Source organism: Oryza glaberrima, chromosome 3 (assembly GCF_000147395.1).
Source record: "Oryza glaberrima chromosome 3, OglaRS2, whole genome shotgun sequence".
Taxonomy (NCBI): Eukaryota; Viridiplantae; Streptophyta; class Magnoliopsida; order Poales; family Poaceae; genus Oryza; species Oryza glaberrima.
The window spans coordinates 21,944,341-21,969,461 of NC_068328.1; the positions used below are offsets into that span (position 1 = coordinate 21,944,341).

General features: G+C 42.0%; 3 protein-coding genes and 1 long non-coding RNA gene across 5 annotated transcripts; 2 read left to right on the plus strand and 2 right to left on the minus strand.

Moving 5' to 3' along the window:
- Positions 1 to 6,989: 6,989 nt before the first annotated feature.
- On the plus strand, positions 6,990 to 8,111 carry LOC127766169 (replication protein A 70 kDa DNA-binding subunit D-like). Its single transcript, XM_052291239.1, has 4 exons — positions 6,990 to 7,133; positions 7,224 to 7,497; positions 7,586 to 7,688; positions 7,817 to 8,111. Exons 1-4 carry the CDS (start codon positions 6,990 to 6,992, stop codon positions 7,965 to 7,967), a joined length of 672 nt encoding a protein of 223 aa, XP_052147199.1. The 3' UTR covers positions 7,968 to 8,111.
- A 1,149-nt stretch (positions 8,112 to 9,260) lies between these two features.
- On the plus strand, positions 9,261 to 9,960 carry LOC127766170 (uncharacterized). Of its 2 annotated transcripts, none has more exons than XR_008016209.1 (4): positions 9,261 to 9,410; positions 9,478 to 9,557; positions 9,639 to 9,715; positions 9,812 to 9,960. It is a non-coding gene; the product is annotated as an uncharacterized LOC127766170 (long non-coding RNA). The 2 variants fall into 2 exon arrangements; XR_008016208.1 differs by having other exon boundaries at positions 9,642 to 9,715.
- Positions 9,961 to 11,295: 1,335 nt separating this feature from the next.
- LOC127766168 (pentatricopeptide repeat-containing protein At3g53700, chloroplastic-like) lies at positions 11,296 to 15,995 on the minus strand. Its single transcript, XM_052291238.1, has 2 exons — positions 15,865 to 15,995; positions 11,296 to 15,776 (listed from the first exon to the last, which is right to left on the minus strand). The coding sequence occupies exon 2, from the start codon at positions 15,666 to 15,668 to the stop codon at positions 13,440 to 13,442; it is 2,229 nt and encodes a 742-aa protein (XP_052147198.1). The 5' UTR covers positions 15,669 to 15,776; positions 15,865 to 15,995; the 3' UTR covers positions 11,296 to 13,439.
- A 4,322-nt stretch (positions 15,996 to 20,317) lies between these two features.
- On the minus strand, positions 20,318 to 21,715 carry LOC127765847 (uncharacterized). The gene has a single exon (XM_052290806.1). It carries the CDS (start codon positions 21,713 to 21,715, stop codon positions 20,318 to 20,320), a length of 1,398 nt encoding a protein of 465 aa, XP_052146766.1.
- Between the last annotated feature and the right edge of the window lie 3,406 nt (positions 21,716 to 25,121).

The window sequence follows — 25,121 nt, forward strand, 5'->3', positions numbered from 1 at the left end:
CTTTTCTGTTTATTGATTACTATTTTGCACTATTTTCTGCTTCTTTTCAATATTGTGCATTTATGGTGCTTTGTTTGTCGCTATATTAATAGCTTATTTCTGACACTTATCACTTGGTACATGCGTGTCGTCGGTTTCCTATGTTATTGCAGCCATATAACGGTCACTGCAGTGCCTTTTGTAGCCGTTGCATATGTTCTTGTGCACACACTTCTCGTATAGTACTCTCTTTCCTGATATTTTGTCCCTTGCTGCCCATAATGATGTTGCTTCCCTCCAACTCATCTTCAGTTCTTATCAAAGTCGACTAGGTTTTTGCTTTGTTGTCCCTGAACTCATCTTTTCTTGCTTTAGAGCTATTATTGTGAAACTTCCTCTTTCCATCTAATATATTTGCTATTCACATCTCGCTTGTCCTGCTTTCTAAATGTTGTCCACAACGTTGCATGCTTCTAGCTCTACCTCCCTTTATCCAAAGTAAGATTAAAACTGTCATTCGATAGTTTGTAAAATGTGCATTTGACATTTTAATCCTACATGGCTGCACAACTTCTACACATTATCTCTGATTTTTTTTTCCGGAGAAGTTAGTAATTATTTTTAAGGTAAGCTAGCCATATGAAGTTTTAAAGGTATAACCTCTATTATTAAGTATTGGTTCTCTCTGGTTAAAAAAAATACAACTAATCAATCTGCGCACTACGACCTCAAAGCAAAAGTTTTGCTTCTCACCTGTCCTCGCTTTTATACAGATTAAATTGAAATCAATAAACACCCTGTGATTTGCAGGATGGAAAACATACACATGTATGGAGTTTATGTGATGGCTAGGAGAGTGGGAGAGTGGCACAGTTGCTTGCAAGACATCTTTTCCCTTTTGAAACTAAAAATATATATATTTTATATAGTGCAAGATATTTGGTCAGCGAGCAGATAAAAATGGACTAGCTTTGCGCTTTGATTAGGCCTTTGCTTTTATATATAAACTCTTTTTAGCATTCTTTTTCTGCTGCTGCTTCGGAGTGACATTTCTCATTGAGCTTTCAGCAGGGCAGCTATGCTGTTATGTATGTGATCTGTTAGCGCTGCAATTGTCAAACTATTAAAGCGACTTGATAGTTCTGCATCATGGGTAGTGTGCCTTTAGACTATTATGTTTTTTTTTTTGCCTTTTCTGCAAGCTTAGTTCAATTTTTTATGAAATTGTGCAAGATGTTAGGTCAGATCCATGCTTACTATTGCACAAAATAATTTTAAGGCACCTCTTATATCTATATTTAGCAGTATCCGTCACTGCAGTTTTTTGCTTTAGTGCCATACTGATTACTTCACATTAATCATGCCTCGTGCATGATTAATTTTTGTATTGTGCTATTAGTATTCAGTGCTTCTAAAACATTGCGTATTGATATTGGAGTTTGGCTTTTGATATTTTATTTATGGTTGCTGTATAATGTGAGGCTATTACTACAACATGCTCCCACAATTTCATCATATATGGCTATTCATTCATGATACTACTGCTTGTCTGTATATACATACGATTATCTTTTGAATCCATTATGAATTCTGGAGACATTCATTTGTTGTATATACATAGGGTTTTGTTTAGTTTCAACTTATAGTGTATAAAGAGTAGAATCAGCTGTATAGCGATTTAATCATCAGACCAGAGGGATGTTCGGTGCACTGTAAAGAAACATTTTCTCATGCATCAGGCTCAATGTATGTCCCCGCTTAGAGTGTTTTCTCTGTTTCAGTTTTGCCTCAAAAGTAAAGGCCTAGCAAATTGTTGGAACCTTAGTTTTCAAAGACTTTGCTTTCCATTGTGTAAAGTCGAGAAAGACGAGCTGCAAACACTTTGTTACGTCCATCTGCAATGCACATAGATACTACCATAGTAGCATCGCCTCAACCTGCTCGAGTAGATCAAGGCAAAAGGCCACGTTCCCTTATGGATTTCACGCCTAAATTATCAAAGTTACATAGACAGCGACGTTGTTTGTTGCGCTCAAAGATGCCTCCTGTGCCACCGGCACAAAATAGCAATGGTATGCTGAAAAGGTGTTTTTTTTATTGTAGTATACTGCTGCTAGAACTGCATAACTTAGATATGGTTAAAATATTTATTGACTGCAGTTGCAAATAGGAAAGTGAGTGGTAGTTCATCCCGGACAGATAAGGATTACATTCAATCTTTAAAGGGTTTGTATTTTTCTAATAAAAGCAAATCATTTTACATTTATTAAGGAAAAAACTGACATAATCAAATATGTATGTTACAGCATCATACCCAGAACGATCGTACTACGGTCCTCCAACATATGAATGCCCATTTTGTGGTGCCATCTTTTGGTATCAAGAGAGAGTTAAAACCCTCTCTGCTGTCTCGAAAAGAAAAATAGTTTACAACCTGTGTTGCAAAAGTGGCAAAATTGAATTGCCTCCTTTACGTCCTCCACCTGAACCGCTTGCAACTTTATTGAATTTCAATGGTGATGCACATTCCAAAAGATTTTTGAGACAAATTCGATCATATAATTCGATGTTTGCTTTCACCTCAATGGGTGCAGCTATTGACAAGTCAATTAATAATGGGAATGCGCCTTATGTTTTCAAAATCAATGGTGTTGTGCATCACAGAATTGGTACTCTTCTGCCATCACGAGGTGCACCACCTAAATTTGCGCAGCTATATATCTATGATTCTGACAATGAAATCCAAAATCGATTAAATATTTTCGAAAATGATTGTGGCAATGCTGATAGACCAGACCTTGAAATTGTTAGCGCCTTAACACGCATGTTTGATACCAATAATGAACTTGTTAAAAATTTCAGATATGCTAGAGACCGCCTCTCTGAACATGGTAATGAAAAAATAACTCTTCGGCTATTAGGCTGCAATGCTAAAGATGATGTGCAGTATAACCTACCAACAAGTGGTGAAATAGCTGGCATAATAGTAGGTGATTTTTCAGCAAAAGAATATAAATTTGATGTGTTTGTTCACGATAAAGATTATGGAATGCATCAAGTGTCTTCATTGCATCCATCATATATGGCTTTGCAGTATCCTTTGCTATTTCCATATGGTGAACGTGGCTTCCATCTAGGCATTAAATATAGAAATTATGATGGAACTGGTAGAAAATATGCTACAATGCTTGAGGTCTACAGATACCTTATCCATTATAGACTAAATGAGCCTAATCCTTTCACATGTTATGGCCGACTGAGTGACCAAAGTGTTGTTGATATCTTTTCTACTATCGAGGCTAATAGGATACAATACATAATAGATCATCAAGCTGATTTGCGTGCTGAAACTGTAGAAGGAATCGTAGATGCGATTGATAGAGGTGTTACTAATGGAGATTCTGTTGGCAAACATCAGATACTTCCTGCTAGCTTTACCGGCGGTAGAAGATATATGGTGACGAATTATCAGGATGCGATGGCAATCGTCGTGTGTATGGCTCGCCTGATTTATTTGTCACATTCACTTGTAACTCTAAGTGGCAAGAAATTGCAGAAACTATTCGATTTGAACCTGGCCAACAACCATCAGATAGAGCTGATGTAATTGTGCGAGTATTTAACATGAAAGTAAATGATTTTATCACTGATATTAGAGAAGGCAGAACATTCGGAAAAGTCTTTGCAGGTAGCACATATACTTTCTTTTCCATATAGTTTTTCCCCTATATATTTCTCATACCTTTTCATTGGCTTAAACCTTCTTAGTGTTGTATACTGTCGAGTTCCAGAAGCGTGGGCTGCCACATATCCACTGCTTAGTTTGGCTTGCAGCATCCACTGCTGATGTGTCAGTATCTGTAATAGATGAAGCTAGATGGCTTCATCTGTGCTGAGATACCCAACTATGACACAGATCGGCTAGGATATGAATTGGTTAGTGAATTCATGATGCACGGTCCTTGTGGCGACGCAAACAAAAATTGCCCTTGCATGAAAAATGGCAAATGTTCAAAACATTATCCTAAGGACTTCCAGGATGAAACTATTATTGATGAATCTGGTTTTACAATATACAGACGACGAAACAATCAACGATGCATAATTAAAAATGGAATTGCATTGGACAATAGATCAGTCGTGCCATACAATCTTGAATTGCTTAAAAAATACGAAGCACACATTAATGTTGAGTGGTGTAACAAGTCAAATCTGATTAAATATTTATTCAAATACATTACAAAAGGGCATGATCGTGCAAAGATATACTTTGAGACTACTTCTAAGACAGGAAATATGTCACCAAATCATGATCTAGCTCCTCCGGATGAGATATTAGAATACATGGATGCTAGATTTCTTTCCACGTGTGAGGCACTTCATCGCATATTTGAATTTGACATACATTATAGAGTGCCACCTGTTGAGCGTTTAACAATCCATTTAGCTGGCAAAAATTATGTTAGATATGAGAGAGGTTCAGATTTGTGGGCGGTGCTCGATAGCCCTGCTGCGAAACGATCAATGCTGACTGAATGGTTCGAAGCTAATAAAAAATATTCTAAGGCACGGTTGTTAACATATTGTGAGTTTCCAAAGGAATGGTCATGGGAATCATCATCTAGAACATGGCGCGAGCGAACACCAACTGCAAAAATAGGTCGAATCTATTATGTGCACCCAACCTGTGGCGAACTCTATTACCTCAGAATGCTCTTGATGATAGTTAAAGGCGCACAGAATTATGCTGATGTACGCACATACAATGGCATTGTTTATAACACATTTAGAGAAGCATGTGAGGCGAGAGGTCTTCTTGAAGGAGATAATGAATGGTACCTTCTATTTGATGAGGCCATACTATCTGCATCTTCGCGACAACTTAGACAACTATTTGTGACTATTATTCTTTATTGCTCTGTTAGTAATGTGCGATCATTATTTGATAAGTATTGGCTTTATATGATTGATGACATCCATTGTAGATTAAAGAATGCATTAGATAATCCACGATGCATTATTCCACATGAGCACTTGCTTAGTCTCCTCCTCCATGAGCTTACAATTGTTTTTGCAAACAGTGGTGGTAATATAAAAGATTTTGATTTGCCGATTCCAACATCTGCTTCACACATTCCTGGTAGTAATAGATTGATTGACGAGGAGCTTGCACCTGATCCCCTTATGATGTCCTTGCACTCAGATTCTTTAATAGCACAGCTAAATATCGATCAGAAAAAGATTTTTGACACCATAACCTCCTCAATCACTGCAAACAAACCTGGATTTTTCTTTGTGAGTGGACATGGTGGGACTGGGAAAACATTTCTATGGAACGCTATGATTGCAAAACTTAGATCACAAAATAAGATTGTGCTCGCTGTTGCCTCATCAGGTGTAGCATCTCTCCTACTACCTAGAGGTAGAACAGCTCACTCTCGATTTAAAATTCCAATTGACATTGATGAAACTAGCATTTGCAATATAAAACGAGGAACTATGTTGGCTGACCTCCTCATTGAAAGTGCACTTATTATATGGGATGAGGCTCCGATGACACATAGGCGCTGTTTTGAAGCATTGGATCGCACATTACGTGACATTCTTTCTGAAACTTGTCCTGCAAATTCAGTCATCCCTTTTGGAGGAAAACCTGTTGTTTTGGGTGGTGACTTTAGACAAATCTTACATGTTGTTCCTAAAGGTTCACGCCTCGCTGTTATTAATGCATCAATTACAAATTCAGACCTATGGAAACATGTGACGTTGTTATCCATGAATATAAACATGAGACTGCTAAATCCAACCCTACCAGAAAACACAAGAATTGAATTGCATGAATTCAGTACATGGGTTCTAGCTGTTGGTAACGGAATATTGCCTATGATTACAAAAGAAGGTGAAGCTCAACCCTCATGGATTATAATTCCCGATGATCTTCTTGTTGTAACAGATGGTGACAAAATCGCTGCTATTGTCAACGAAGTGTATCCAGACTTTCTTGCATCATATAAAAACCCTACATATCTATCTTCTCGTGCCATTGTTTGCCCTACAAATGCAGTAGTTGATGAAATAAACAATTATACTATTGATTTACTCCCAGGAGATCCAAGAATATATCTTAGTTGTGATACAATCTCAAAATGCTCAGAGCAAATTCCAGATTTCGACCTGTTATACCCACCTGAATTTCTTAATTCAATTAATGCAACTAACTTTCCTACACACAAACTTGTTTTAAAGGAAGGTGTTGTTGTTATGCTTCTACGAAATTTGAACCAATCGATAGGCCTTTGTAATGGAACAAGACTATTAGTCACTGCTTTAGGCGAAAGAATTTTACAATGTACTATACTAACTGGATCAAACATCGCTGAAACAGTTTATATACCAAGAATCACATTAAGCACATCAAAAATGAAATGGCCTTTTACATTACAAAGGAGGCAATTCCCGGTTCGAGTTTGTTATGCAATGACTATCAACAAGAGCCAAGGACAAACACTTGAGCAAGTTGGCATATACCTCAAGAAACCTGTTTTCACGCATGGGCAGCTCTATGTTGCTATTTCAAGAGCAACAAGCCGATCAGGGCTCAAAATACTGATTGAAAACGATGACGGATCATGTGGAAACCAAACAAGAAATGTTGTTTATACTGAGATACTTTCTGCTACAATGGAAGCGGTGTGACCTCACTGCCACATTGCATATATTTTATCTCTATATTTACCTACATTCTTGGTGTCACATTGGGCATTATTTCCTATTGCAGGCTTCGCCGCTCCATGCGTAGCATGCTTTCCCTCCTCAGCTAATTGCAATGGCTTTTGTATATAAATTTTGGAGTAAATATATTGTACTCACATGTAGTATATGCTGTATCACTGCTGCACCAATAGGCTACTAGATTTCTATGTGCTGTTTTCTCACTTGCTTAGTTCATTACAGTGATGCTTCATATTTACATAAACTAAATATCTTCAATATCTATTTGCAACCTTCCAATGGCGTACGTGCTTATTTCAGACCTTATGTATGGGGACACTGATAAACGGATCAAAGCGAGGGTATCTAGGCAATGGGACTACCATGATCTGAATGATGAAACAAAGATCTACCACACTGATCTTGTCTTGCTGGATGAAAAGGTTATAGTCTAATTAACACTCATTTCTTCTTTATTAATACTTACATACAAACATGGTACTAACAAGGTGCTTTATATACACAATATGCAGGGCAATAGCATCCATGTTCAAATCTATCCACCTACCATGATTAACCTTAGGACTCTTCTACAGGAAGGGAAGGTTTACTACTTTGACTCCTTCTCTGTCAGATATGCAAACAGAACATATAGGCCAGTTACGAACCCTTTGATGATCTCATTCACTAAATGGACAACCTTAGAAGAATGCATTGATGCCTCTGATGATTTTCCTGCCATAACTTTTTCATTGACACCTTTTCAAGACGCCCCGTCTCTTGTGGACAAAAATGCTTTCTATGTTGGTATAACCTCTTTATCCCTTTTGTCTTCCTATGTTTACTTCTTATACATTAGTGGTTTATTGTTTACATATATCTTCTCTTTAACCAGATATTATGGGTGTCATAACTGAAATTGGTGCAACAGACACTCTACGCCCAAAATCAAGAAACACAGAAACTTTGAAAAGAACAATGCAGATTTGGGATGCAAGGTAAGCTACAATATAGACTGAAAATTTCTTTTGTTATAAACTGCCTTTACCTTACATTATCCACACTAACTATTATAACAAGTTACTAATATTGATACCAAAAATTTATAATCATTTTATAAAACTAGCAATTCTACACTGCCTATCACACTATGGGGAAATACTGCGACTGCCTTCAATGCAGAAGAAATATACAATGCTGGTCAAAAGAAACCTCAGGTTATTATTTTCGTTGGAACAGTTGTCAAGAACTACAAAGGGATAGGTATATCTCTATAAATTTGTACCTATATCTTTTCATGCCTTCTGTGAATCTGCAGTACAAATTTATTAATACAATTCTATACAGGACTAACTTTAAATGGAAGTTCACCATGCAGATGGTACATTAACCTTGATATGCCTAAAGTGCTTGAGTTAAAAGAAAGGTGACACCACAAGCTTATGTTATTGTTTTAATGCTTACACAATCATCCATTTACATATACACTTTCCCTACGATACATTATTATTTAAGATATCTTCTTTCTGTAGCTTTAGCGCAAACTTTCAACCTATCAAGTGGGTTGAAACTGCTACCACAGGGTTTAACCAGGATATTCCAGAAGAAAAAACCATAGCACAAATCCTTGCTCTCAACCCACACAAACATGCGGTCTGTGCCACCTCAGGCTTTGTTACTGCAATCTTGCCCTTTCTTATTTGACAAAAATGATAAAATCATATTTCTTTACAGCGAGCACGTTTTATAGTCAGAGTGACTATTAAAGGCATATCAAGCAACAGCTCCTGGTGGTATAATTCATGTGACATATGCTACAAGACCTCAAAACCATATGGTTCCACCTATAAATGCACCAGCTGCTCCAATGTAGGCATACCAGTGCCAAGGTAAGAATTATGCTGGCACAATTTCCTCCATGCTTATTTCGCAGTTATCAAAACTGCTGTAACTATTTCTATTCTGCATGTAGATACAAGGTTGTGTTGATCGCTGCTGATGATACTGCTCAAGCTACATTTATCCTCTTTGGGAGAATAGCACAACGCCTCGTACGCAAACCGGTTGAGACTCATTGACCAAAATCCACCTGACAGTGAATATATTCCAGACGAGATTGTGGCTCTTTTCAACCAAAGCTTTATCTGGAACATCAGCTTCACACAAGATACTATTATGAAAAATCAAGAAACCTTACAGGTTAACAGCATTATCTCATCCAGTGCTGAAGTGCAGGGCCTACTGCCTATCTCACCAAGCAGTTCACAACAGACATTAGCAATTATGCCAGCAGACTCAAGCAGCTCTCTCCAGCTAGCACCAGCAGCAAGTGAAGCCAGTACAGGATCAAAGATAGAAGCACAAACGACAGAAAGTATGTTACCAAAGGATAGTCCATCGACACCAACAAGGTATACTGTCAGTTCTGCTTCAGATCAGACACCAACTAGCAAAGCTAATGCACCAGCACCAACCAAGAAAAGCTATGTCCTATCAGTCTCTCCCAAGCCAGCTCAAGATAAACAGATCTCATTCTCACCTGATCCTAAGGTTTCTATTCTAACATCGCTATCTACACAATAACTATTTTATCACTGCATCACATGTAATATAGCTTTGCATTTTCTTTCAATGGTCAGGCAACAACTGGGACAAAAATTAAGGGAGAACCTCCGCAGATTGCATCTTCTGTTGAGCTATCTTCTGCTACTCAGGACAAGGTAATTAATACTTATCCCTGCTTTCAGCAAAAACTATAAACACTGACAACATAAACTATCCTACAAGGCAAAGGCACTAGCAATAGCAGCAGAAGATAGTCCATCAGCATCCCCATCACCGCCTACCAAAAGCATTCCCTAAAAAAGGTATATTTTTTCCATCATTCCTCAGTTACAACAACTTTCTATTCTAGCAAAAATATAATCTAACTGTATCCTGAACAAAAGCAGGCCTGCAGCCTCAGCCTCAACCTCGCTGCTAAGAAACTAGTCAAAGATGACAGTCAGCAGAAACATAAGAAAAGGTCAGTACATAAACAATCATCTCAATTCTATATATCATAGGACACATAGCTCAATACATATTTGCTAATCCATACTTTTCTTTGCTCTTTATCTAGCGGATGAAGAAGGAAACAACATGCAGCACATTACTGTCCCTTTTGGTTATATGTCCAGGATGTCACCAGTATGCACATCCACCCTTAGAAGCAACGCCATTTGTTTAGAACCTCTGAATTATGGCCACTAATGTAAATAGCTGCTGTCATATATGGCGTTTGCTTCCTAGAATCCTTTTGCTTTACATGAAACTGGAATCCAGACTATGACCAAGCACTTATGGTTGGAATCCTATAACTCTTAATTATTATTACTCTGGATGTCTACTGCTTTCCTATGCTCCTTATTTTCAGGGTAAAGATATGGCATAAAAATATGCAAGAGATAGCTCTGAGCCAACTATTGTTGCTAATCTGGGATGACCTACATTACTATTGTTATGGAAAAATAGAAATGTATTAAGCTGGGATAAATGTTTGTTGCTAATCTGGGAGACATGCTTTTTCCCAGTTAGATTCATGTCTAGCAACATAAGCTTTATAGATCTCTGATCTTACTCAATCCTGTTGAATAGTGCTATTTTGCTTTAATTTTCCTTTCTTATCTTCTAGAATAACATAGCTCCACTTTCCTGATTATTTTCTACAACAATATTGCATCTGTTATAAATCATCCTTAGGTGCTGCATTTTAATCACAGTAAAAATCTGGCAGCTCCAACCTATCCCAAAAAAATGTCACAGTTGCATCGTTTAATCGCTTCCTTTCTTGGAATTCATTTATAATTGTTTGCAAAATGGTTTATAGTACCTCAGCTCTGTAAGATAGGGTGCTATATAAACAACGCATTCAAGCTTTGGAATGAAATGTTGTACAAGGAATTTAAAGGTGATGCTGTACCATGCAGCATTATCATATGATGGTACAATGTTCATGGCTAATCTGATAAGCCTTTGGAAATATACATTAAAATGCTTAGATGTGCAGTGCAACCAAACTGAGATAGATATAGAGCTTTTTTGTTAGCAATCTCTGATGGTTAGCAAGTGACAGGCATTGGTGCTGACCATCAGAAAACCTGAAATGCAAGTGATAGGGCAATGCATTTCAGGTTCTCTGATTCCAGTTCTATCTCCTACAAACTGGGATACATATACATCTTTTTCTTGGATACTTGCTGGTGGAATTGAAACTATCTATTGATTCATTCTTTGTTAGGTTTGGGATACAGGGGTGTGCTGATTAGTGAAAGTAGCTGTGACAGGTCTGGGTGGTTGAGAATTTTGTCAGTGCATTCCATCAACAACCATCTGATTCCCGAGATTTAAAATTTGAACCATATCTCCCTGAAAATCACCTGGCTTCACATCTTGCTCTTTCATCTTCCTAAATACCACACATGTCTTTTCCTTATCATGTTGTTTCAGAGCACCATATACAATTATGGTCAAACTATTATTTATTTTTCATAGCACATGATCTTTGATACTAGCTTAATATTAGTTTTTCATACAGCACACAACATCATGTCAAATTCCTATAACTTTAAAGATGTTTGGTCATATATATATTATAAATTGTTAATTAATTTTCCATCAAGATTACTCTTCTACCATAATGCTTCTTCCTTCACTCTGTATAACTAAATAACAAAGCTTGTTTCGCAATGGGATTATTCTGCTCTCTTCCCCCCAAACACCTCCTTCTCAACCCGTCCAATCAGCCAAAAAAAAAAAAGTAGCAGATGCACATAGATGACGGCTCATATACCCGAGAAATTGGTGAACGCTGGCTCGTAGACGCCGCCGGTCGCCGGAGTTCGTCTCAGATCCACGGGGAGGAAGTCTGCAGCAAATGTGGAGAGGGGAGCATCTTGATTTACAAGAGGCAGTTGGTGGAAAAAACAACATATGCTACTAGGGGAGCATCCATGGCCCATGGGTTAACGGGTCTGGTGAAGCAGCCTGTAACCAAATGTGCCTCCACTGCGTGCACAGATCTTGAAGCAGAATCTACTGCCAACAAAATCGACTGATGGATTAGAAAAAACTGCAGGTGACTGTAAAATAGCAAAGCTGAAACAAATTTGAGTCCAACTGAAGGATGTTTGTGTGCCATTGTATAGCACTGTATGGAAAAAAAATGGTTGAATTAAGTAGCATTCACGGCAAATTATCTGTTGTACACCTACCACTTGCATCAGAGTGTGTTCTACTACCAATTGAAGCTGCTGGTGTTGTGGTCAGAATAACATAAACTAAAATAAAACACTGGCTAATGTGTTAGTGTATTCAGATTTTGGTTTTCTGAACATCCAACCAACCCCTGTAACAAAGCAAATACCTTCCTAATACTCTACACCCAAAAAAAAAATCCAGAAAACAATAGATCAAGAGTTTATTGGATTGCAGTAGTTTATCAGATTGCAGGAATCTGAACAGGACATGTAAATACCTATTCCAGATCCACCTTCCTTCATATTCTGCACAAGAAATTCAGACAAAAAACTTTAGAACATTGATGTTCAGATCTTTCTAGTTCCAGATTTCATATCAGTATAGGTAATGGCCCTTTCCCAAATCACCAAGAAAGACTTCTCCAGAAAATTATATCACTTTCTAGACTCGATTTAGTCAAATTTACTCATCACTATAAAACAGAATTGTTATCTATTACTAGGTACCATCTACCAAAATTAGGACACCACATAGCTAGAATTTTCCTTCAACCTGACACATGTAGCATTTTTAGAACACAAGATGCATATAAATCTTTTTTGGAATAGGAACAAGTTAGTAGAGCAAATCCAAATCAACATGATCCATCAAATACTATACATATACTAGGTCAATAAGTGAAGCATGGTAATTTCTGACATTGATTAAAAAATGTGGATTGGAATTTAAACAAAACTAACATTTATTTTCATGAGAACATGCATGTTTTAATATTTCAGATTTCTAAACATGCTCTGTGCTAACAAATAAATTATCATCTTTAACAAATGAAAATTGTAAAAAACTAAAGTATATGACTAAAATAAGAACTTCAAATGCCAGCCTGACCAAATATAGATGAAATTTTCAGAAAACCAAATGTGTCTGAATTAAGAATTTGTAGTACCTAACCAAAGGAAGATCAGCCAGATCAAAACTAATTCATATTTTAGAAGGTTACAAAACTAATAGAACTATTTTAGGAGGTTACAAAACTAATTAAGTTGAACATATTAGTGAACATTTTAGAGTACTAGGATATACTCAGAAGATATTTCTTCTATGGGACAACATCTCATAGAACGAAGGGTTGGGATCTAACTGTACATGATAGCCTTAGGTTCGACCATATCCAATGAAGATGAATCAGGCTTTTATTAGGGAATAGAAAATGAATCAGATTTGATCAAAATAAGCGGATGGGATCTGCAGCCACTGTTCGTTAAGGCGCTAGGTACTAATCTGGCAGCAGACAGCACCTAGCACTTAGATTCTGTTCCAATAAGCTAAGTTTCTGCACCAAGATGAGCTTCTTCATGCTCTGACTTCATCCCTACCGAGGAATGAACACAATCACCTATTATAATCAATTTAAGACTTTCATTCCCCTAAGCAACCAGCAAAAATTCCATCCACTCTTTGAGATTTCCCTAATACTATTCAAGTAATTTGTCCCAGTTATGTATTCTGCTTCATCGGTAACTCCATTGAGGGTTGTTGATCTCCAGGAAACGGCCAAAGGTTGCTAATGCATCATAAAATTTGCGGATCTTGAGATATCCCCTTATTGCAGAAACATCAGACTCTCTGAGGTCGACCTTTTCCATGATTATTTCAATGGCTCTAATGAAGTAATCATCCATACCCAGGTTTAATAGACCTTCAGCTAGCATACGGAAGGATGAGAACTCTGGTATGAACCCCTTATCAACCATCTCCAACATGAAATCAAAAGCTTCTTTAATAGGCCCTCCACCACGACAGAGCCCACGAAAAACAATCTTATATGTCAAAGCATCAGGAGGCTCACCAACCTCTGCCATCTCCCTGAAAAGACTCAGGGCATCTCTGATATTATTCCGTCTGAAGAGAGACTGGAGCACAGGATTGTAAGCTTTTGGAGTAGGCCTCATCCCTTTTATCCGCATACCTCTGAGTACCTTCAAAGCAACCTGTGTCCTACCAGCCTTGCATAGACCGTTAATCAGAGTACCGTACGTAACAACATCCACTTCAAATCCATTTGCAGTCATAGTTTCTAAAATATCCGCAGCCTTTTTTATGTCACCTTGCTTGCAATAATGAGTTAGAATAGAATTGTAAGTGATATTGTTAGGCTGCAACCCTTCACTTATCATTTGATTAATAAGCTCAAAAGCATCATCAATCTTTTTGTCCTTGCACAAACCATCGATGAGAGTATTGAATGTGATTGCATTCCTCGAAATGCCTTGCAGATCCATTTGATCAAAAACTTCTTCTGCTTCTTCTATTCTCATTTTCTTGCATAACCCGTCAATTATAGTGTTATATGTAATTGTACTTCGAGGACAACCAGTGGACTCCATATCTTTTAACAAATCCAATGCTTTACCAAGCTTCCCAAGTGAGCAAAGATTGTCAATCAAAGTATTGTATGTTACTTCATCCGGGGTGCATCCACTGCTCTTCATCTCTTCAAACAATCGAAGTGCAAGATGAGGATCGCCTACTTTGCAGAGCGCGTTAATCAGAATATTGAAAGTATAAACATCTGGAGAGACTCCCTTCACTGTAACCTGACGTGCAAGGTCCAAGGCTTCCTCAAGTCGATTCCCCGTGCATAAGGCAGCAATGAGAGTGTTGAATGTGGTAATGTCAGGCAAACAACCCCGATCCACCATCTGATTCAGAATTCCTTTTGCCTCTTCAAGCTGTCCATTTTTACAAAGGCAATTCACAACGATATTGTAGGTGAAAACATCAGGATCATGGCCCTCCTGAACCATCACATCCATGACTTTGAGGGCATGGCCGACATGATCATTTTGGCAGAGACCATTAACAAAAGTGTTATATGTGATCTGGTCAGGCTCAAACCCATCGGCAATCTCCTGCTGTATATACCCAAGAGCATCCTCCACCCTCCCTAGCTTGCAGTACCCATTAATCAAAACATTAACCGTCACCTTTGTCGCCGAGCACCCCATTTCCAACATCCTGGCTTTCACCCTCAGTGCAGCCTCGATGCTCCCCTCCTCAACAAATCCTTGCATCAGGGTGGTAAACGTCGTCTCGTCAGGCGCCACGCCACTGCTAGACATTTCCTCGAGCATGAGAACTGCAGTCCTGACCTGATGTGCTCGGCACAACGCCTTCATCAGTGTGTTGAATGTGACAACATCAGGCTTGATTCCCCTAGCACCCATCTCCGAGTACACTGATTCAAGGAGTTTCATCTTGCTCCCCTCCACAAGAACATTGAGAAGGTGATTGTACACCACGGCGTCTGCCTGAATGCCAAACAATGGTTGGAGTTGATTCAGAATCAGGTCGACGGCATCGTCGAACAGCTGCTGCCCCTCGTAGCTGTCCAAGAAGGAGTGGACTACGCCCAATTTCACCTGGTGCCCCTCCCGCCGCATCTCCGCGACGAGCACCTTCATGAGGTCGAGGGCCCCGACCGCGCCGAGCTTGCGGATGATCTCCTCGTAGACCTCGGGGCCGGGCGCGAAGTCGTCCCGCGCCAGCGCCGCGTTGAGCATCCGGAGCGCCGCGTCGGGGTCCGGCTGCTCGCGCAGGGCGGTGAGGAGCTGCTCCTGGCCAGCCGCCCGGAGAGGGCCGTGCCGGGAGGCGCGCCACCTCGGCCGAAGCGGCCCTACTCCGACATGGCACGGGCACGGCGGCGGCGGCGCCCGAGGAGCGGCGCAAACGCGGGGCATTGGGGTTCAGTTCAGCTCAGCTCAGCTACCTGAAAATCCAGCAGAGCCCTCGGGTGGTCGCTCCTTTCTGCGTCAACCCGCCGGCGATGTCGTCGTCCCCGCCTCAGCCTGCGCCATGTCCGGGTCGTCAGGTCGTGGGCAACTGGGCAGAGGAGCAGCTAAAGTAAAGTAAAGGTGGGGAAGAGAGCGCATGCACAGGGAGAGGGAGGAAGTGGCCGCCGGACCCGGCGGCGGAGCGACAACTTTGCGGGCGTGCGGCGGCGTGTTCTCCGTGAAGGCAGGCAGAGGGGAACAGGAGGAAGGGATAAGGCAACAGTTTAGTTTTTTTAAGGATAAGTCAGTCCGCCTTTTAGTGGTGTTTTGGGAATCACTCCTTCCCAAACACCACCTTACTACCATTGTGGATAATACTAGAATATTACTATGGTATTTTGGTTTTTTGGTTAATACAGTATAATTTGGTCAATTGGTCATTCTCAACGGATGTTATACAGAATGGTTCTTTCTTCAACGCACCAAAATTTGTTGAGTTTCCAACATCCGCTAGAAAGCTTATGCATATTTCTACCTACCTTCAAACCCAAATTTTCAAGGTTTGCCAGACGAAAAACCTCCATTGCTTGTCAAAACACATGGTAAGTAAATTATGGAAGCCTTGAGATGCATCATGCCATGGAATAACTTTGTAGTTTGATAAAAAAAACAACTAAATGTATTAATAAAGCGGTGAGTTCTGAAACTGAATAGCAGCTAAATGTTTTTTCAGCAGGGTGACTGATTAGGGGTTGGTAGAGAGAGGAGGTGGAGGGGTGGTGCAGGAGTGGATATGTAATTTAGAGGGAGGCTTGCATTGCGACGATGATGGAGATCATGTTCGGGGGAGTGGACTGCATCGCAGCGGCGAATCAGTGGGGACAACAAGACCTTCGCGAGGGAGGGAGAAGGCAGCGGCGTTTTCAGAGTCCGCCGCGCGGAGCCCTCCCTACGCTAGCGATGGTTCGACGGAGGTGGTGGCAGCGGGGGATTGGACGGCATGGGGGAACGGGCAACGACGCGGGCACCTCCCAGCGTTGGCGATGGAGACGGTGGCAGCGGGGGACTGGACGGCGTGGGGAACGGGTGACGACGCGGGCACCTCCCAGTGCTGGCGACGGTGATGGTGAATGCCCTCCCCACACCAGCAGAAGGAGATGAGCGCGTCGTCGGTTGGATCGGGAACCGGAGTCCTCCCTGCACCAGCGGCGGTTTGACGGAGGCGGTGGCGGCAGGGGACTGGACGGCGTGGGGAATGGGGCAGGGGGAGCGACGGAGACGAGCACGTCGGTGGTTGGTGATGGGGGCGATGTAGGAGGAGGAGGAGCACGATGCAGTGATGGGGGCAGATGCGTAGGAGGGGAGCGCGTGGGATCTCACGATCATACGGTTAGTATTACGCGTGTCCGACAGGGTTGAAATCACCGTCACCACTACGGTCTTTTTAAGTAGTAGTATAGATATAGATATGAGTTAACAGTGTGGTGACAAAACTAAGTACTTTTAGCTTACAAAACAAAACAAAACAAAATAAACAAAACGATAAAATAATGCAGCTCATGAATATTACACACAAAACGAACAAGAGTGTGCTTTTAGTACTCTGTGTTCTTACCCTAAGTTTTCCAACTCATCTCCCTCGTTTTTCACGCGCACGCTTTTCAAACTGCTAAACAGTGTGTTTTTTTTATAAAAGGTTTCTATACGAAAGTTGCTTTAAAAAATCGTATTGTCCTTTTTTAAAAAAAATAGCTTAATCACGTGCTAATGGATCGTTCGTTTTTCTTACGCACTGTTCCGGTTGGGAACATGCTCCAGCGAAGACAGCTAATCCAGTAATCAACCGTCGAGCTAACCAACAAAGCAACCATCGGGCAAAATACCAAAACTACGAATGGGACACACAACCTTTTTGTTGCAACTTTTTTGAAAAAAAAACACAAAAATGTTACATAACTATATCAATTAAATTTGGTGACCAAAACAAAGAGAATAGTGAAAGGAGAAAATCACAAACAATGCATTCTAATAAAACAAGGTTAGTAGGCTTGCTAACAAACTACACAAAAACTAAGTATAATTAGTAGGTTAATCAGTAGGAGGTACTGTCCATTTACACAAAACTAAGTACAATTGGTATCAAACAAAACTGTCTTATTAGTATCTTCATTGCTAACAAAACTGACAAAACTAGTTACTCTTCACCAACTACCTACAAAGCCATAAATTAGAACTGACGACCATTCTTCACAACTTCGTTTCTATATTATGATTAATAAAAATGGAAAACTATAAGATAAAAATTCAGAGAAGATGTCAGGACCTATAAAATTTAGAGAAGCTGAAATGTGGGCTATATATTCTGCAAACCATGAGATGCAAGCTGTGAAAACAATTGCAGCTTGCAAGAAGGCAAATCATAAAAGAAAATATAATCATATAAAGATACAAAGACAAAACTAGTTAAGTAGTGTTTGTAGGAGAGACAAATATATCCATGTAAATTTACAAAATTAAATGCTATTAATCTCCATTGAACAAAACTGAATTGAAGTGAATTCAAGTGAAATGCTATTATGCTAAACAACCAAAACTGAAGATTATTTATTATTATGTTAAAAATTGAACAAAAGTAAGCCATCTTCAGAAGTAAACGAAACATACAGAACTAACTTTATCTGTATGATCTAGCATACATATGCATGAAAAATCAGGATCGATCGAGAGAGCCAGGGAGATCAGGTGTCATGGGCATCCCTTGATTAGCTGCTTGTATTCTTGTACTAAGGAGAAGCAGAGGAACTATGTATCATTGCCGTGCTACATGCTGTGTGGAATCAAACAACAATAATACAATCTTTTTACTGACAGTTACCCAAAAATAAACAAATCAGTGAACAAATGGATCATTCCCTCAATTTGATCCTCTAAACCTAGGAAGACTAATCCCCATGGCTAATCCTCTAAAACCAACCAGACTAATCTCCAAAGGTAAAATTGCAAAACAAATTAGGTAGTGATTTTGCTCTAATAAAAGAAGTGTGAGATCAAGCTCTAATCACACAACCTCCCTATTTGCAAAACAAAATGGAGACAAACCAGCAGCTCTATCGATAGATCACTTTCGTGTAGTGGCTAGCTGAATCTGAGGTAGACATTCCTCCCCCATTCGAAAAATATTTGCTCAAATAGAAACAGAATCATATATATAATTGTTTTAAACTTAAAATATGGAATAATATGATATTTTAAAACAACTTTCATATAGGAATTTTTTTGCAAAAAAGCACGCAGCTGTTGCCTAAGAGCGTGCTGATGCTGCTGAACAGCAAGCAGTAGCGATGTTTGAAGCAGCCAAACGATCCTTTGTCCCCGCTTACCTACGGAGAAATATATTTTGCAACACAGTTTACTCGATGATTTAGCCATTTTTCATATTAGGTGTAAATGGATCCACAAAATGCGCTTCTAGTTGGTACTGCACTACAAGGAGTTCTGAAGTGTGACATTCAAGTTCATAGCGACGCAAGAAATAAATACATGAAAGTAAACATTTAGCACTTTGTAAACCACTAATTCAGAACACTCATCCCTGGTTCTTCCTCTTCCTGCATATATTGAGGATTCTCATACAAATTAGAAACGATCAGAGCAGTACCACAGATGGTTATGGTATCAATGATAAAATGGATTTGTACAAAACGTGAGTTGGATACGCTATGCAAATCTACAAAATCGATTCACCCATATCTTGAGTTATTTTGATAACGTTGGTGCTTACCAAGCACTACAGGGAACAAATATTATGATTATGATGCAGTATGAAGCTGTATCAATTATGCGGATACGTAGATTGAAATAGCTACATAATTAAAACATGTGAACCGATGATCACTTCGGTATTTCCAAATACTTGTACTAGTAGTGACATGGTAGTGATCACTTTTAACTAGGAATTGTGCCGTCTATAGGGCTTCTGATTTATTCTCCATTTAGATTGAAGCCAATTTGAATATTGAATATCCATTAGCAAGAATGGGGTAGCATGTGAATCAGGGATTGAGCTTGGCTGCAGTAGCATAATACATAGCTATGTGTATGCTTGTAAGAGCCACTATCACTGAATTAGCCCACGCACTGATGCTATAAGAATAAAACTGACATACTTCAATTCTACATGCTTAACTCCAGTGGACAATGCAAAGACACCAAACAAGGCTGGAATTCTCTTGTGGAACATCAAAGTGGCGTCCTAGTCCTAACACTGACACCACCAATAATGTAGAAACAACCTAAATTGCTTAATCATTTCAACAGGATACAATTGCTTTTACCATCAAAACCAACAGCATTTCTAGACCACAGTCGCCCTACCTAGCATCAAAAGCTGAGGCTCTAGCCTAATTAAATTGCAGATGCACACCCAGCAGGTAATTAATTAAGATGCAGGTGTATGTATACCATGTTTAGGCATGGTTTAGTTCCCAACTTTTTCTTCAAACTTATAACTTTTCCATCACATCAAAACTTTCCTACACACACAAACTTTCAACTTTTCCGTCACATCGTTCCAATTTCAATCAAACTTCCAATTTTGACGTGAACTAAACACACCCTTAGATTGAATTGAAGTACTTGGAAAACTCTGAGGGGAGGAAGGACTGGGGATAGCCCGACTTCGCCCTGACCATGTCGGCATCCTCACCGGAAAGGTCCTCCTTCCCGTTAACATATGGAACAACCGACAACACTATCTTGCTGGCTATGTCAATGGTCACCACCGACATCTTCCTGATCATGCGGTCGTAGTCGCAGGTGAGGAAGTGCATGACGCTCGGCGTGTCCATGCTCACGGTAGGGAACAGGAGAACCTCACGAGGCTCGAGCTCGGGGGCGCCCTCGAAGGACCGAAGAATCTCGTCGGACGCGATCGCGAAGTCTTTGCTCCAGCTCCACTCGTCATCAATGGCGGCCGCCCCTAACGTCGACCTCAGAGTGTGGCAGGTGATGGTGTAGCCTCCTCGTCCTTGTTCTAGGGAGCCCAGGAGCTTGCCGTCGTGCCGGCTGATGTCGGCGAACTTGAGGGCGGCGCCGCCGGTGGCGGCGGTGGTGACGGACACGCCGCGGTACACCTGGGAGAAATTGCGGCGAGATCGTCTGCCGGTAGGGATGATCGAGCTGTCCAGAGGAAACCGGAGGAAGGCGACTCTAGGGCTTGTCCGCAGCACGTCGCAGAGGAGCATGCCTCGGTCATAGTCCACCCAGCAGAGGTGGTCTTGGAAGGCGATCACGGCGTCGGTGGTCCAGTAGAAGATGTCGCAGCGCTCCTCGTCGCCGTCGTACACGATCGGCAGCTCCATGATATCCCACGGCCGCCGGCCGCCGCCTCCATGATCTCCATCTTCTGCTTCATCTTCGTCTTTGGAGGAGGATATGGCCGAGCGGAGCACGCACAGCCTGGCTTTGACTCTGCCACTGGCGGTTCTGAGGACCTGCAGCTCGGCGACGGCGAACTCTTCGCCTCGGCACAGGATGCCGACGGACCGGAACTCCAACGGATACCACATGGATAGGTCGTTGCCGTCGCCCTCATCATGGTAGGTACATGGGGGGAGGGCCTTGAGTAGCGGCGAGGGAACTGGGTGGTGGTCGACGTCGCCGTCGCCGGAGCCGGACGCGGTGAAGATGAAGTAGTCCTGCGGGCAAGCCGGGCCGGCGGGGGACTCGACGATGTAGCAGAAGCAGACGAGGACGAGGTTGCGGTGGGTGGCGACGAGGGGGCACGCCACCATCTCCTCCGGGTCCGGGCCCTGCGGCCACCGCACGTACAGGCGGGAGATCGCCGGAGGGTCGGCGATGCGGAAGGCGATGGTGAAGGGGATCCCGTGGGATCCGGAACCGGATACCCTCAGTACTGTAGCCCTGGTGTCGTCGTCCCTGCGGAAGACGAATCGCTCCAGCATCACCCAGTTGGGGAAGGAGGAGGCGGCGGCGGCGGCTGCGGACATCGCCATGGATCGGTAGAGATCCTGAGATGGATTGGGGAAGGAATAAGTCTACTTTGACTCCCTAAACTATTGAATTTGATTCATTTCTCTGAATTACAAAACCGGATATCTCGACCCCAAACTATTGAAATTGCTGCAATTTTACTCCCTCGGCGGTTTTGGAAGACTGTTTTGCTGACGTGACACTTACGTGGCAGTGTTGACCTGGTCTTTGTCCAACGTGGCAGCAACGAGGCATTAGAATTAAAAAAAACTATGTGGGACCCATTTGTCATTCACACAAAGAAAAATTGTGGGACCCACATACATGTGGGGCCCACATATCATCCTCTCTCCTCTTCTTCCTCCTCCCTTTCTCTCACTTTTCTCTTTCTTTCTCTTTTTCCCGTTGCTCTTCTCTTCGGCCGTTTGCAAGGAGCGGGAGTGGACCATCGGCAGCGGCCTCCTCACTTCGCCGTCCCTAGGCCTTGCATGTTCGCCAGCCGCATCAGCTGCTTCGCCTCCTTCGCTATCACCTCTACCTCACCATCCTTCCTGGCACCGTCGTAGGCTCCACAGCTGCTGGGAGCAAAGCATACCAGCACCGCTAGAGCTTCCCTAACACCGACACCGCCGTGACGAAGCGGACGCGGAGGCAGACGCTGCGGTTGTGGTGGCAGCGTGGAGAAGGAAGCGGGAGAAGTGCCACATTGACATCGCCTGTTCTATCTCTTTCTTTGCTTGAATCGCGTGAGCAAAAGCGGGAGGGTAGGTTGGGGAGATGATAAGGGACAGGGAGGCGGTCAAAGTGGGTAGCGGGGAGGCCGTCGAGGGAGATGGGGAGCAGAAGGGATTGCGGCGATGGTCGAGGGAGCGATGGGGTTGGTGGTGGTGTGCTTCACGGCGGTGACAGACTTCGTGGGTGAGTGGATGCACGGTCGGTGTAGTCACCTCATCTTCGCCACTCCATCTTGAGGGTGAGCCATTGCTGCGCCTTGAGGCCGCCACTCCGTCTCAGGTGGAGCCCCCTCACGGATCCCTCTCCCCAGCCATCACTACCAATTGACGATCCTTAAGTACCGAATTCAACCGTCAGAACCTGCATAAAAGCAAATGAAATAATATAAAATGGAATGCCAAAAGTGGCTATTACTAACCATTTCCGCAAGTCTTTGTGAATATTTGTATGCAGGTGAATTATGGACGAAAACCACCCACCATGTGATAAAATATACCTCCGGACAATCAGGACGCATTTACACGGATTGAAGAACCCATATGTCAATCAAAACCACTTAGAATTGAGCCCAGCCAAAGTACAATATGCTAGGGGCCCACCAGGTAGCCTCCCAGCCAAAAGGAGTGCCCAAGAGGTAGGCCAGAAGTTCGATAGAACTCCCAGCTCTACTGAACCAACTTTGCACTCTCTCGTCATTTGCTTCCATGTGTACGCTCCTGATGACTCCCCGACGGCGGTTATGCGTGGTTCCGGGCTTAATCGACTTCCAAGCCGTCATTACAACACTGTAAAAGGAGGAGAAGCTCTCACTCTCAAGCGCACACAACTCAAGTGTAGTACAACTCACTTTGATATTTAGGCTACTCTCTAGTAGAGCTAGAAATGGGAAGAGAGTGAGGGAAGCTCTGAAGGGAGTGCCCCAAAGTTTGGAGTTCTCTCCAGGGAGTTCGGAGGAGTGCCGGAGTGTCGGCACTCTCTCTGATCTTGTGTTATTTAATTAGTTTACTTAAGTATTCTCATCGGTGCAGGTTCGTCGCTTAGTGTCTAACTGAGTGCTCTAGTACTAACTTACTAAGATTTTGGATAAAGAAGGTAGTTCTTGGCCGAGGCTAGAGTAGTAATTGATAACGTAGACGTGATGTCTAGGTTAGAGGCTACCTTCATTTGTTGTGTGCTCCACGAAAAGTGAGGTAGGTGGCAGGTGGTGACATCCATGTCCGTCCGTTGCATCTCTCCACGTTAGGATACATCATAGAGCTCAAGATCAAACTTAGCTTGGCAGACCAGGGGAGGGCTGGTGTCCGAAGCATTCGATAGAGTTTTACCTTTAACTTAGGTTAGCCAGTTGAATCCATAGAAATCCTCTCTATCCTAAGCCTACCATTCGATAGAGTTTTACCTTTAACTTAGGTTAGCCAGTTGAATCCATAGGAATCCTCTCTAGTTAGCCAGTTAAATACATAGGAATCCTCTCTATCCTAAGCCTACCATTCGATAGAGTTTTACTTTTAACTTAGGTTAGCCAATTGAATCCATAGGAATCCTCTCTACCATTCGATAAACCATTCGATAGAGTTTTACCTTTAACTTAGGTTAGCCAGTTGAATCCATAGGAATCATCTCTACCATTCGATAGAGTTTTACCTTTAACTTAGGTTAGCCAGTTGAATCCATAGGAATCTAGGTTAGCCAGTTGAATCCATAGGAATCCTCTCTATCCTAAGCCTAGTTGTTATTCTTGGGTGAATCCTGTTATTATATATACACATACCGATACCCTTGGAATATTCTAAGGGGAAGTATTGCAACGGTATCCATGCGCTGACGAATTTATCTGTGTGCGTAACAAATACTAACAAGCATTTCTGGTGCCGTTGCCGGGGAAAACCCCAACTAACCTTAACCTCATAGCAACTCATTGATAACAATCCGACCCAGGTGGGGTTGGCCGAGGCCCAATAACACCCCAACAGTTCTTTGGCACACCCACTCAGGGAAAGGCCCAATCTCCCTAAAAGACTAGTCCAATAGGGGAAGGGTGGTGGCTCTCCCTTTTAAGGTGGGTTCCTCCTCCCAAGCTAAGCAAGGTGGGATTATTCAGAGGCTCACACAGTCGCCGCCCGACTTGGTGGGATTATTCAGAGGCTCACACGGTCGCCGCCCGACTTTGGCGTCTTTGCCAGCGGGTAATAGTGGAGAATGTCCTCATCATTCACTTAAGGTTGCCCGGACCCCAACAGTTCTTTGGCACACCCACTCAGGGAAAGGCCCAATCTCCCTAAAAGACTAGTCCAATAGGGGAAGGGTGGCTCTCCCTTTTAAGGTGGCTTCCTCCTCCCAAGCTAAGCAAGGTGGAATTATTCAGAGACTCACACGGTCGCCGCCCGACTTTGGCGTCTTTGCCAACAGGTAATAGTGGAGGATGTCCTCATCACTCATGATGTTGCAAACGATCTCACTACATTATGGCGACCGAATCGACCCAAAGATATCTGTATCCAATGTCGAAGTGAAAAAAGCCACAAATTTCCTAGGAGAATGACTTCTCTCATGGCGAGAGACGTTCAAGGAGAAGGTAAAGACTATGTTAATCAACCCTCCTCTCCTAGCCAGTAAAGACTACGTTAATCAAACCTCTTCTCCTAGCCATCTCGTGATTGCTAGGGGAGAAGAAGCGTGAGGTGCTCACAAATA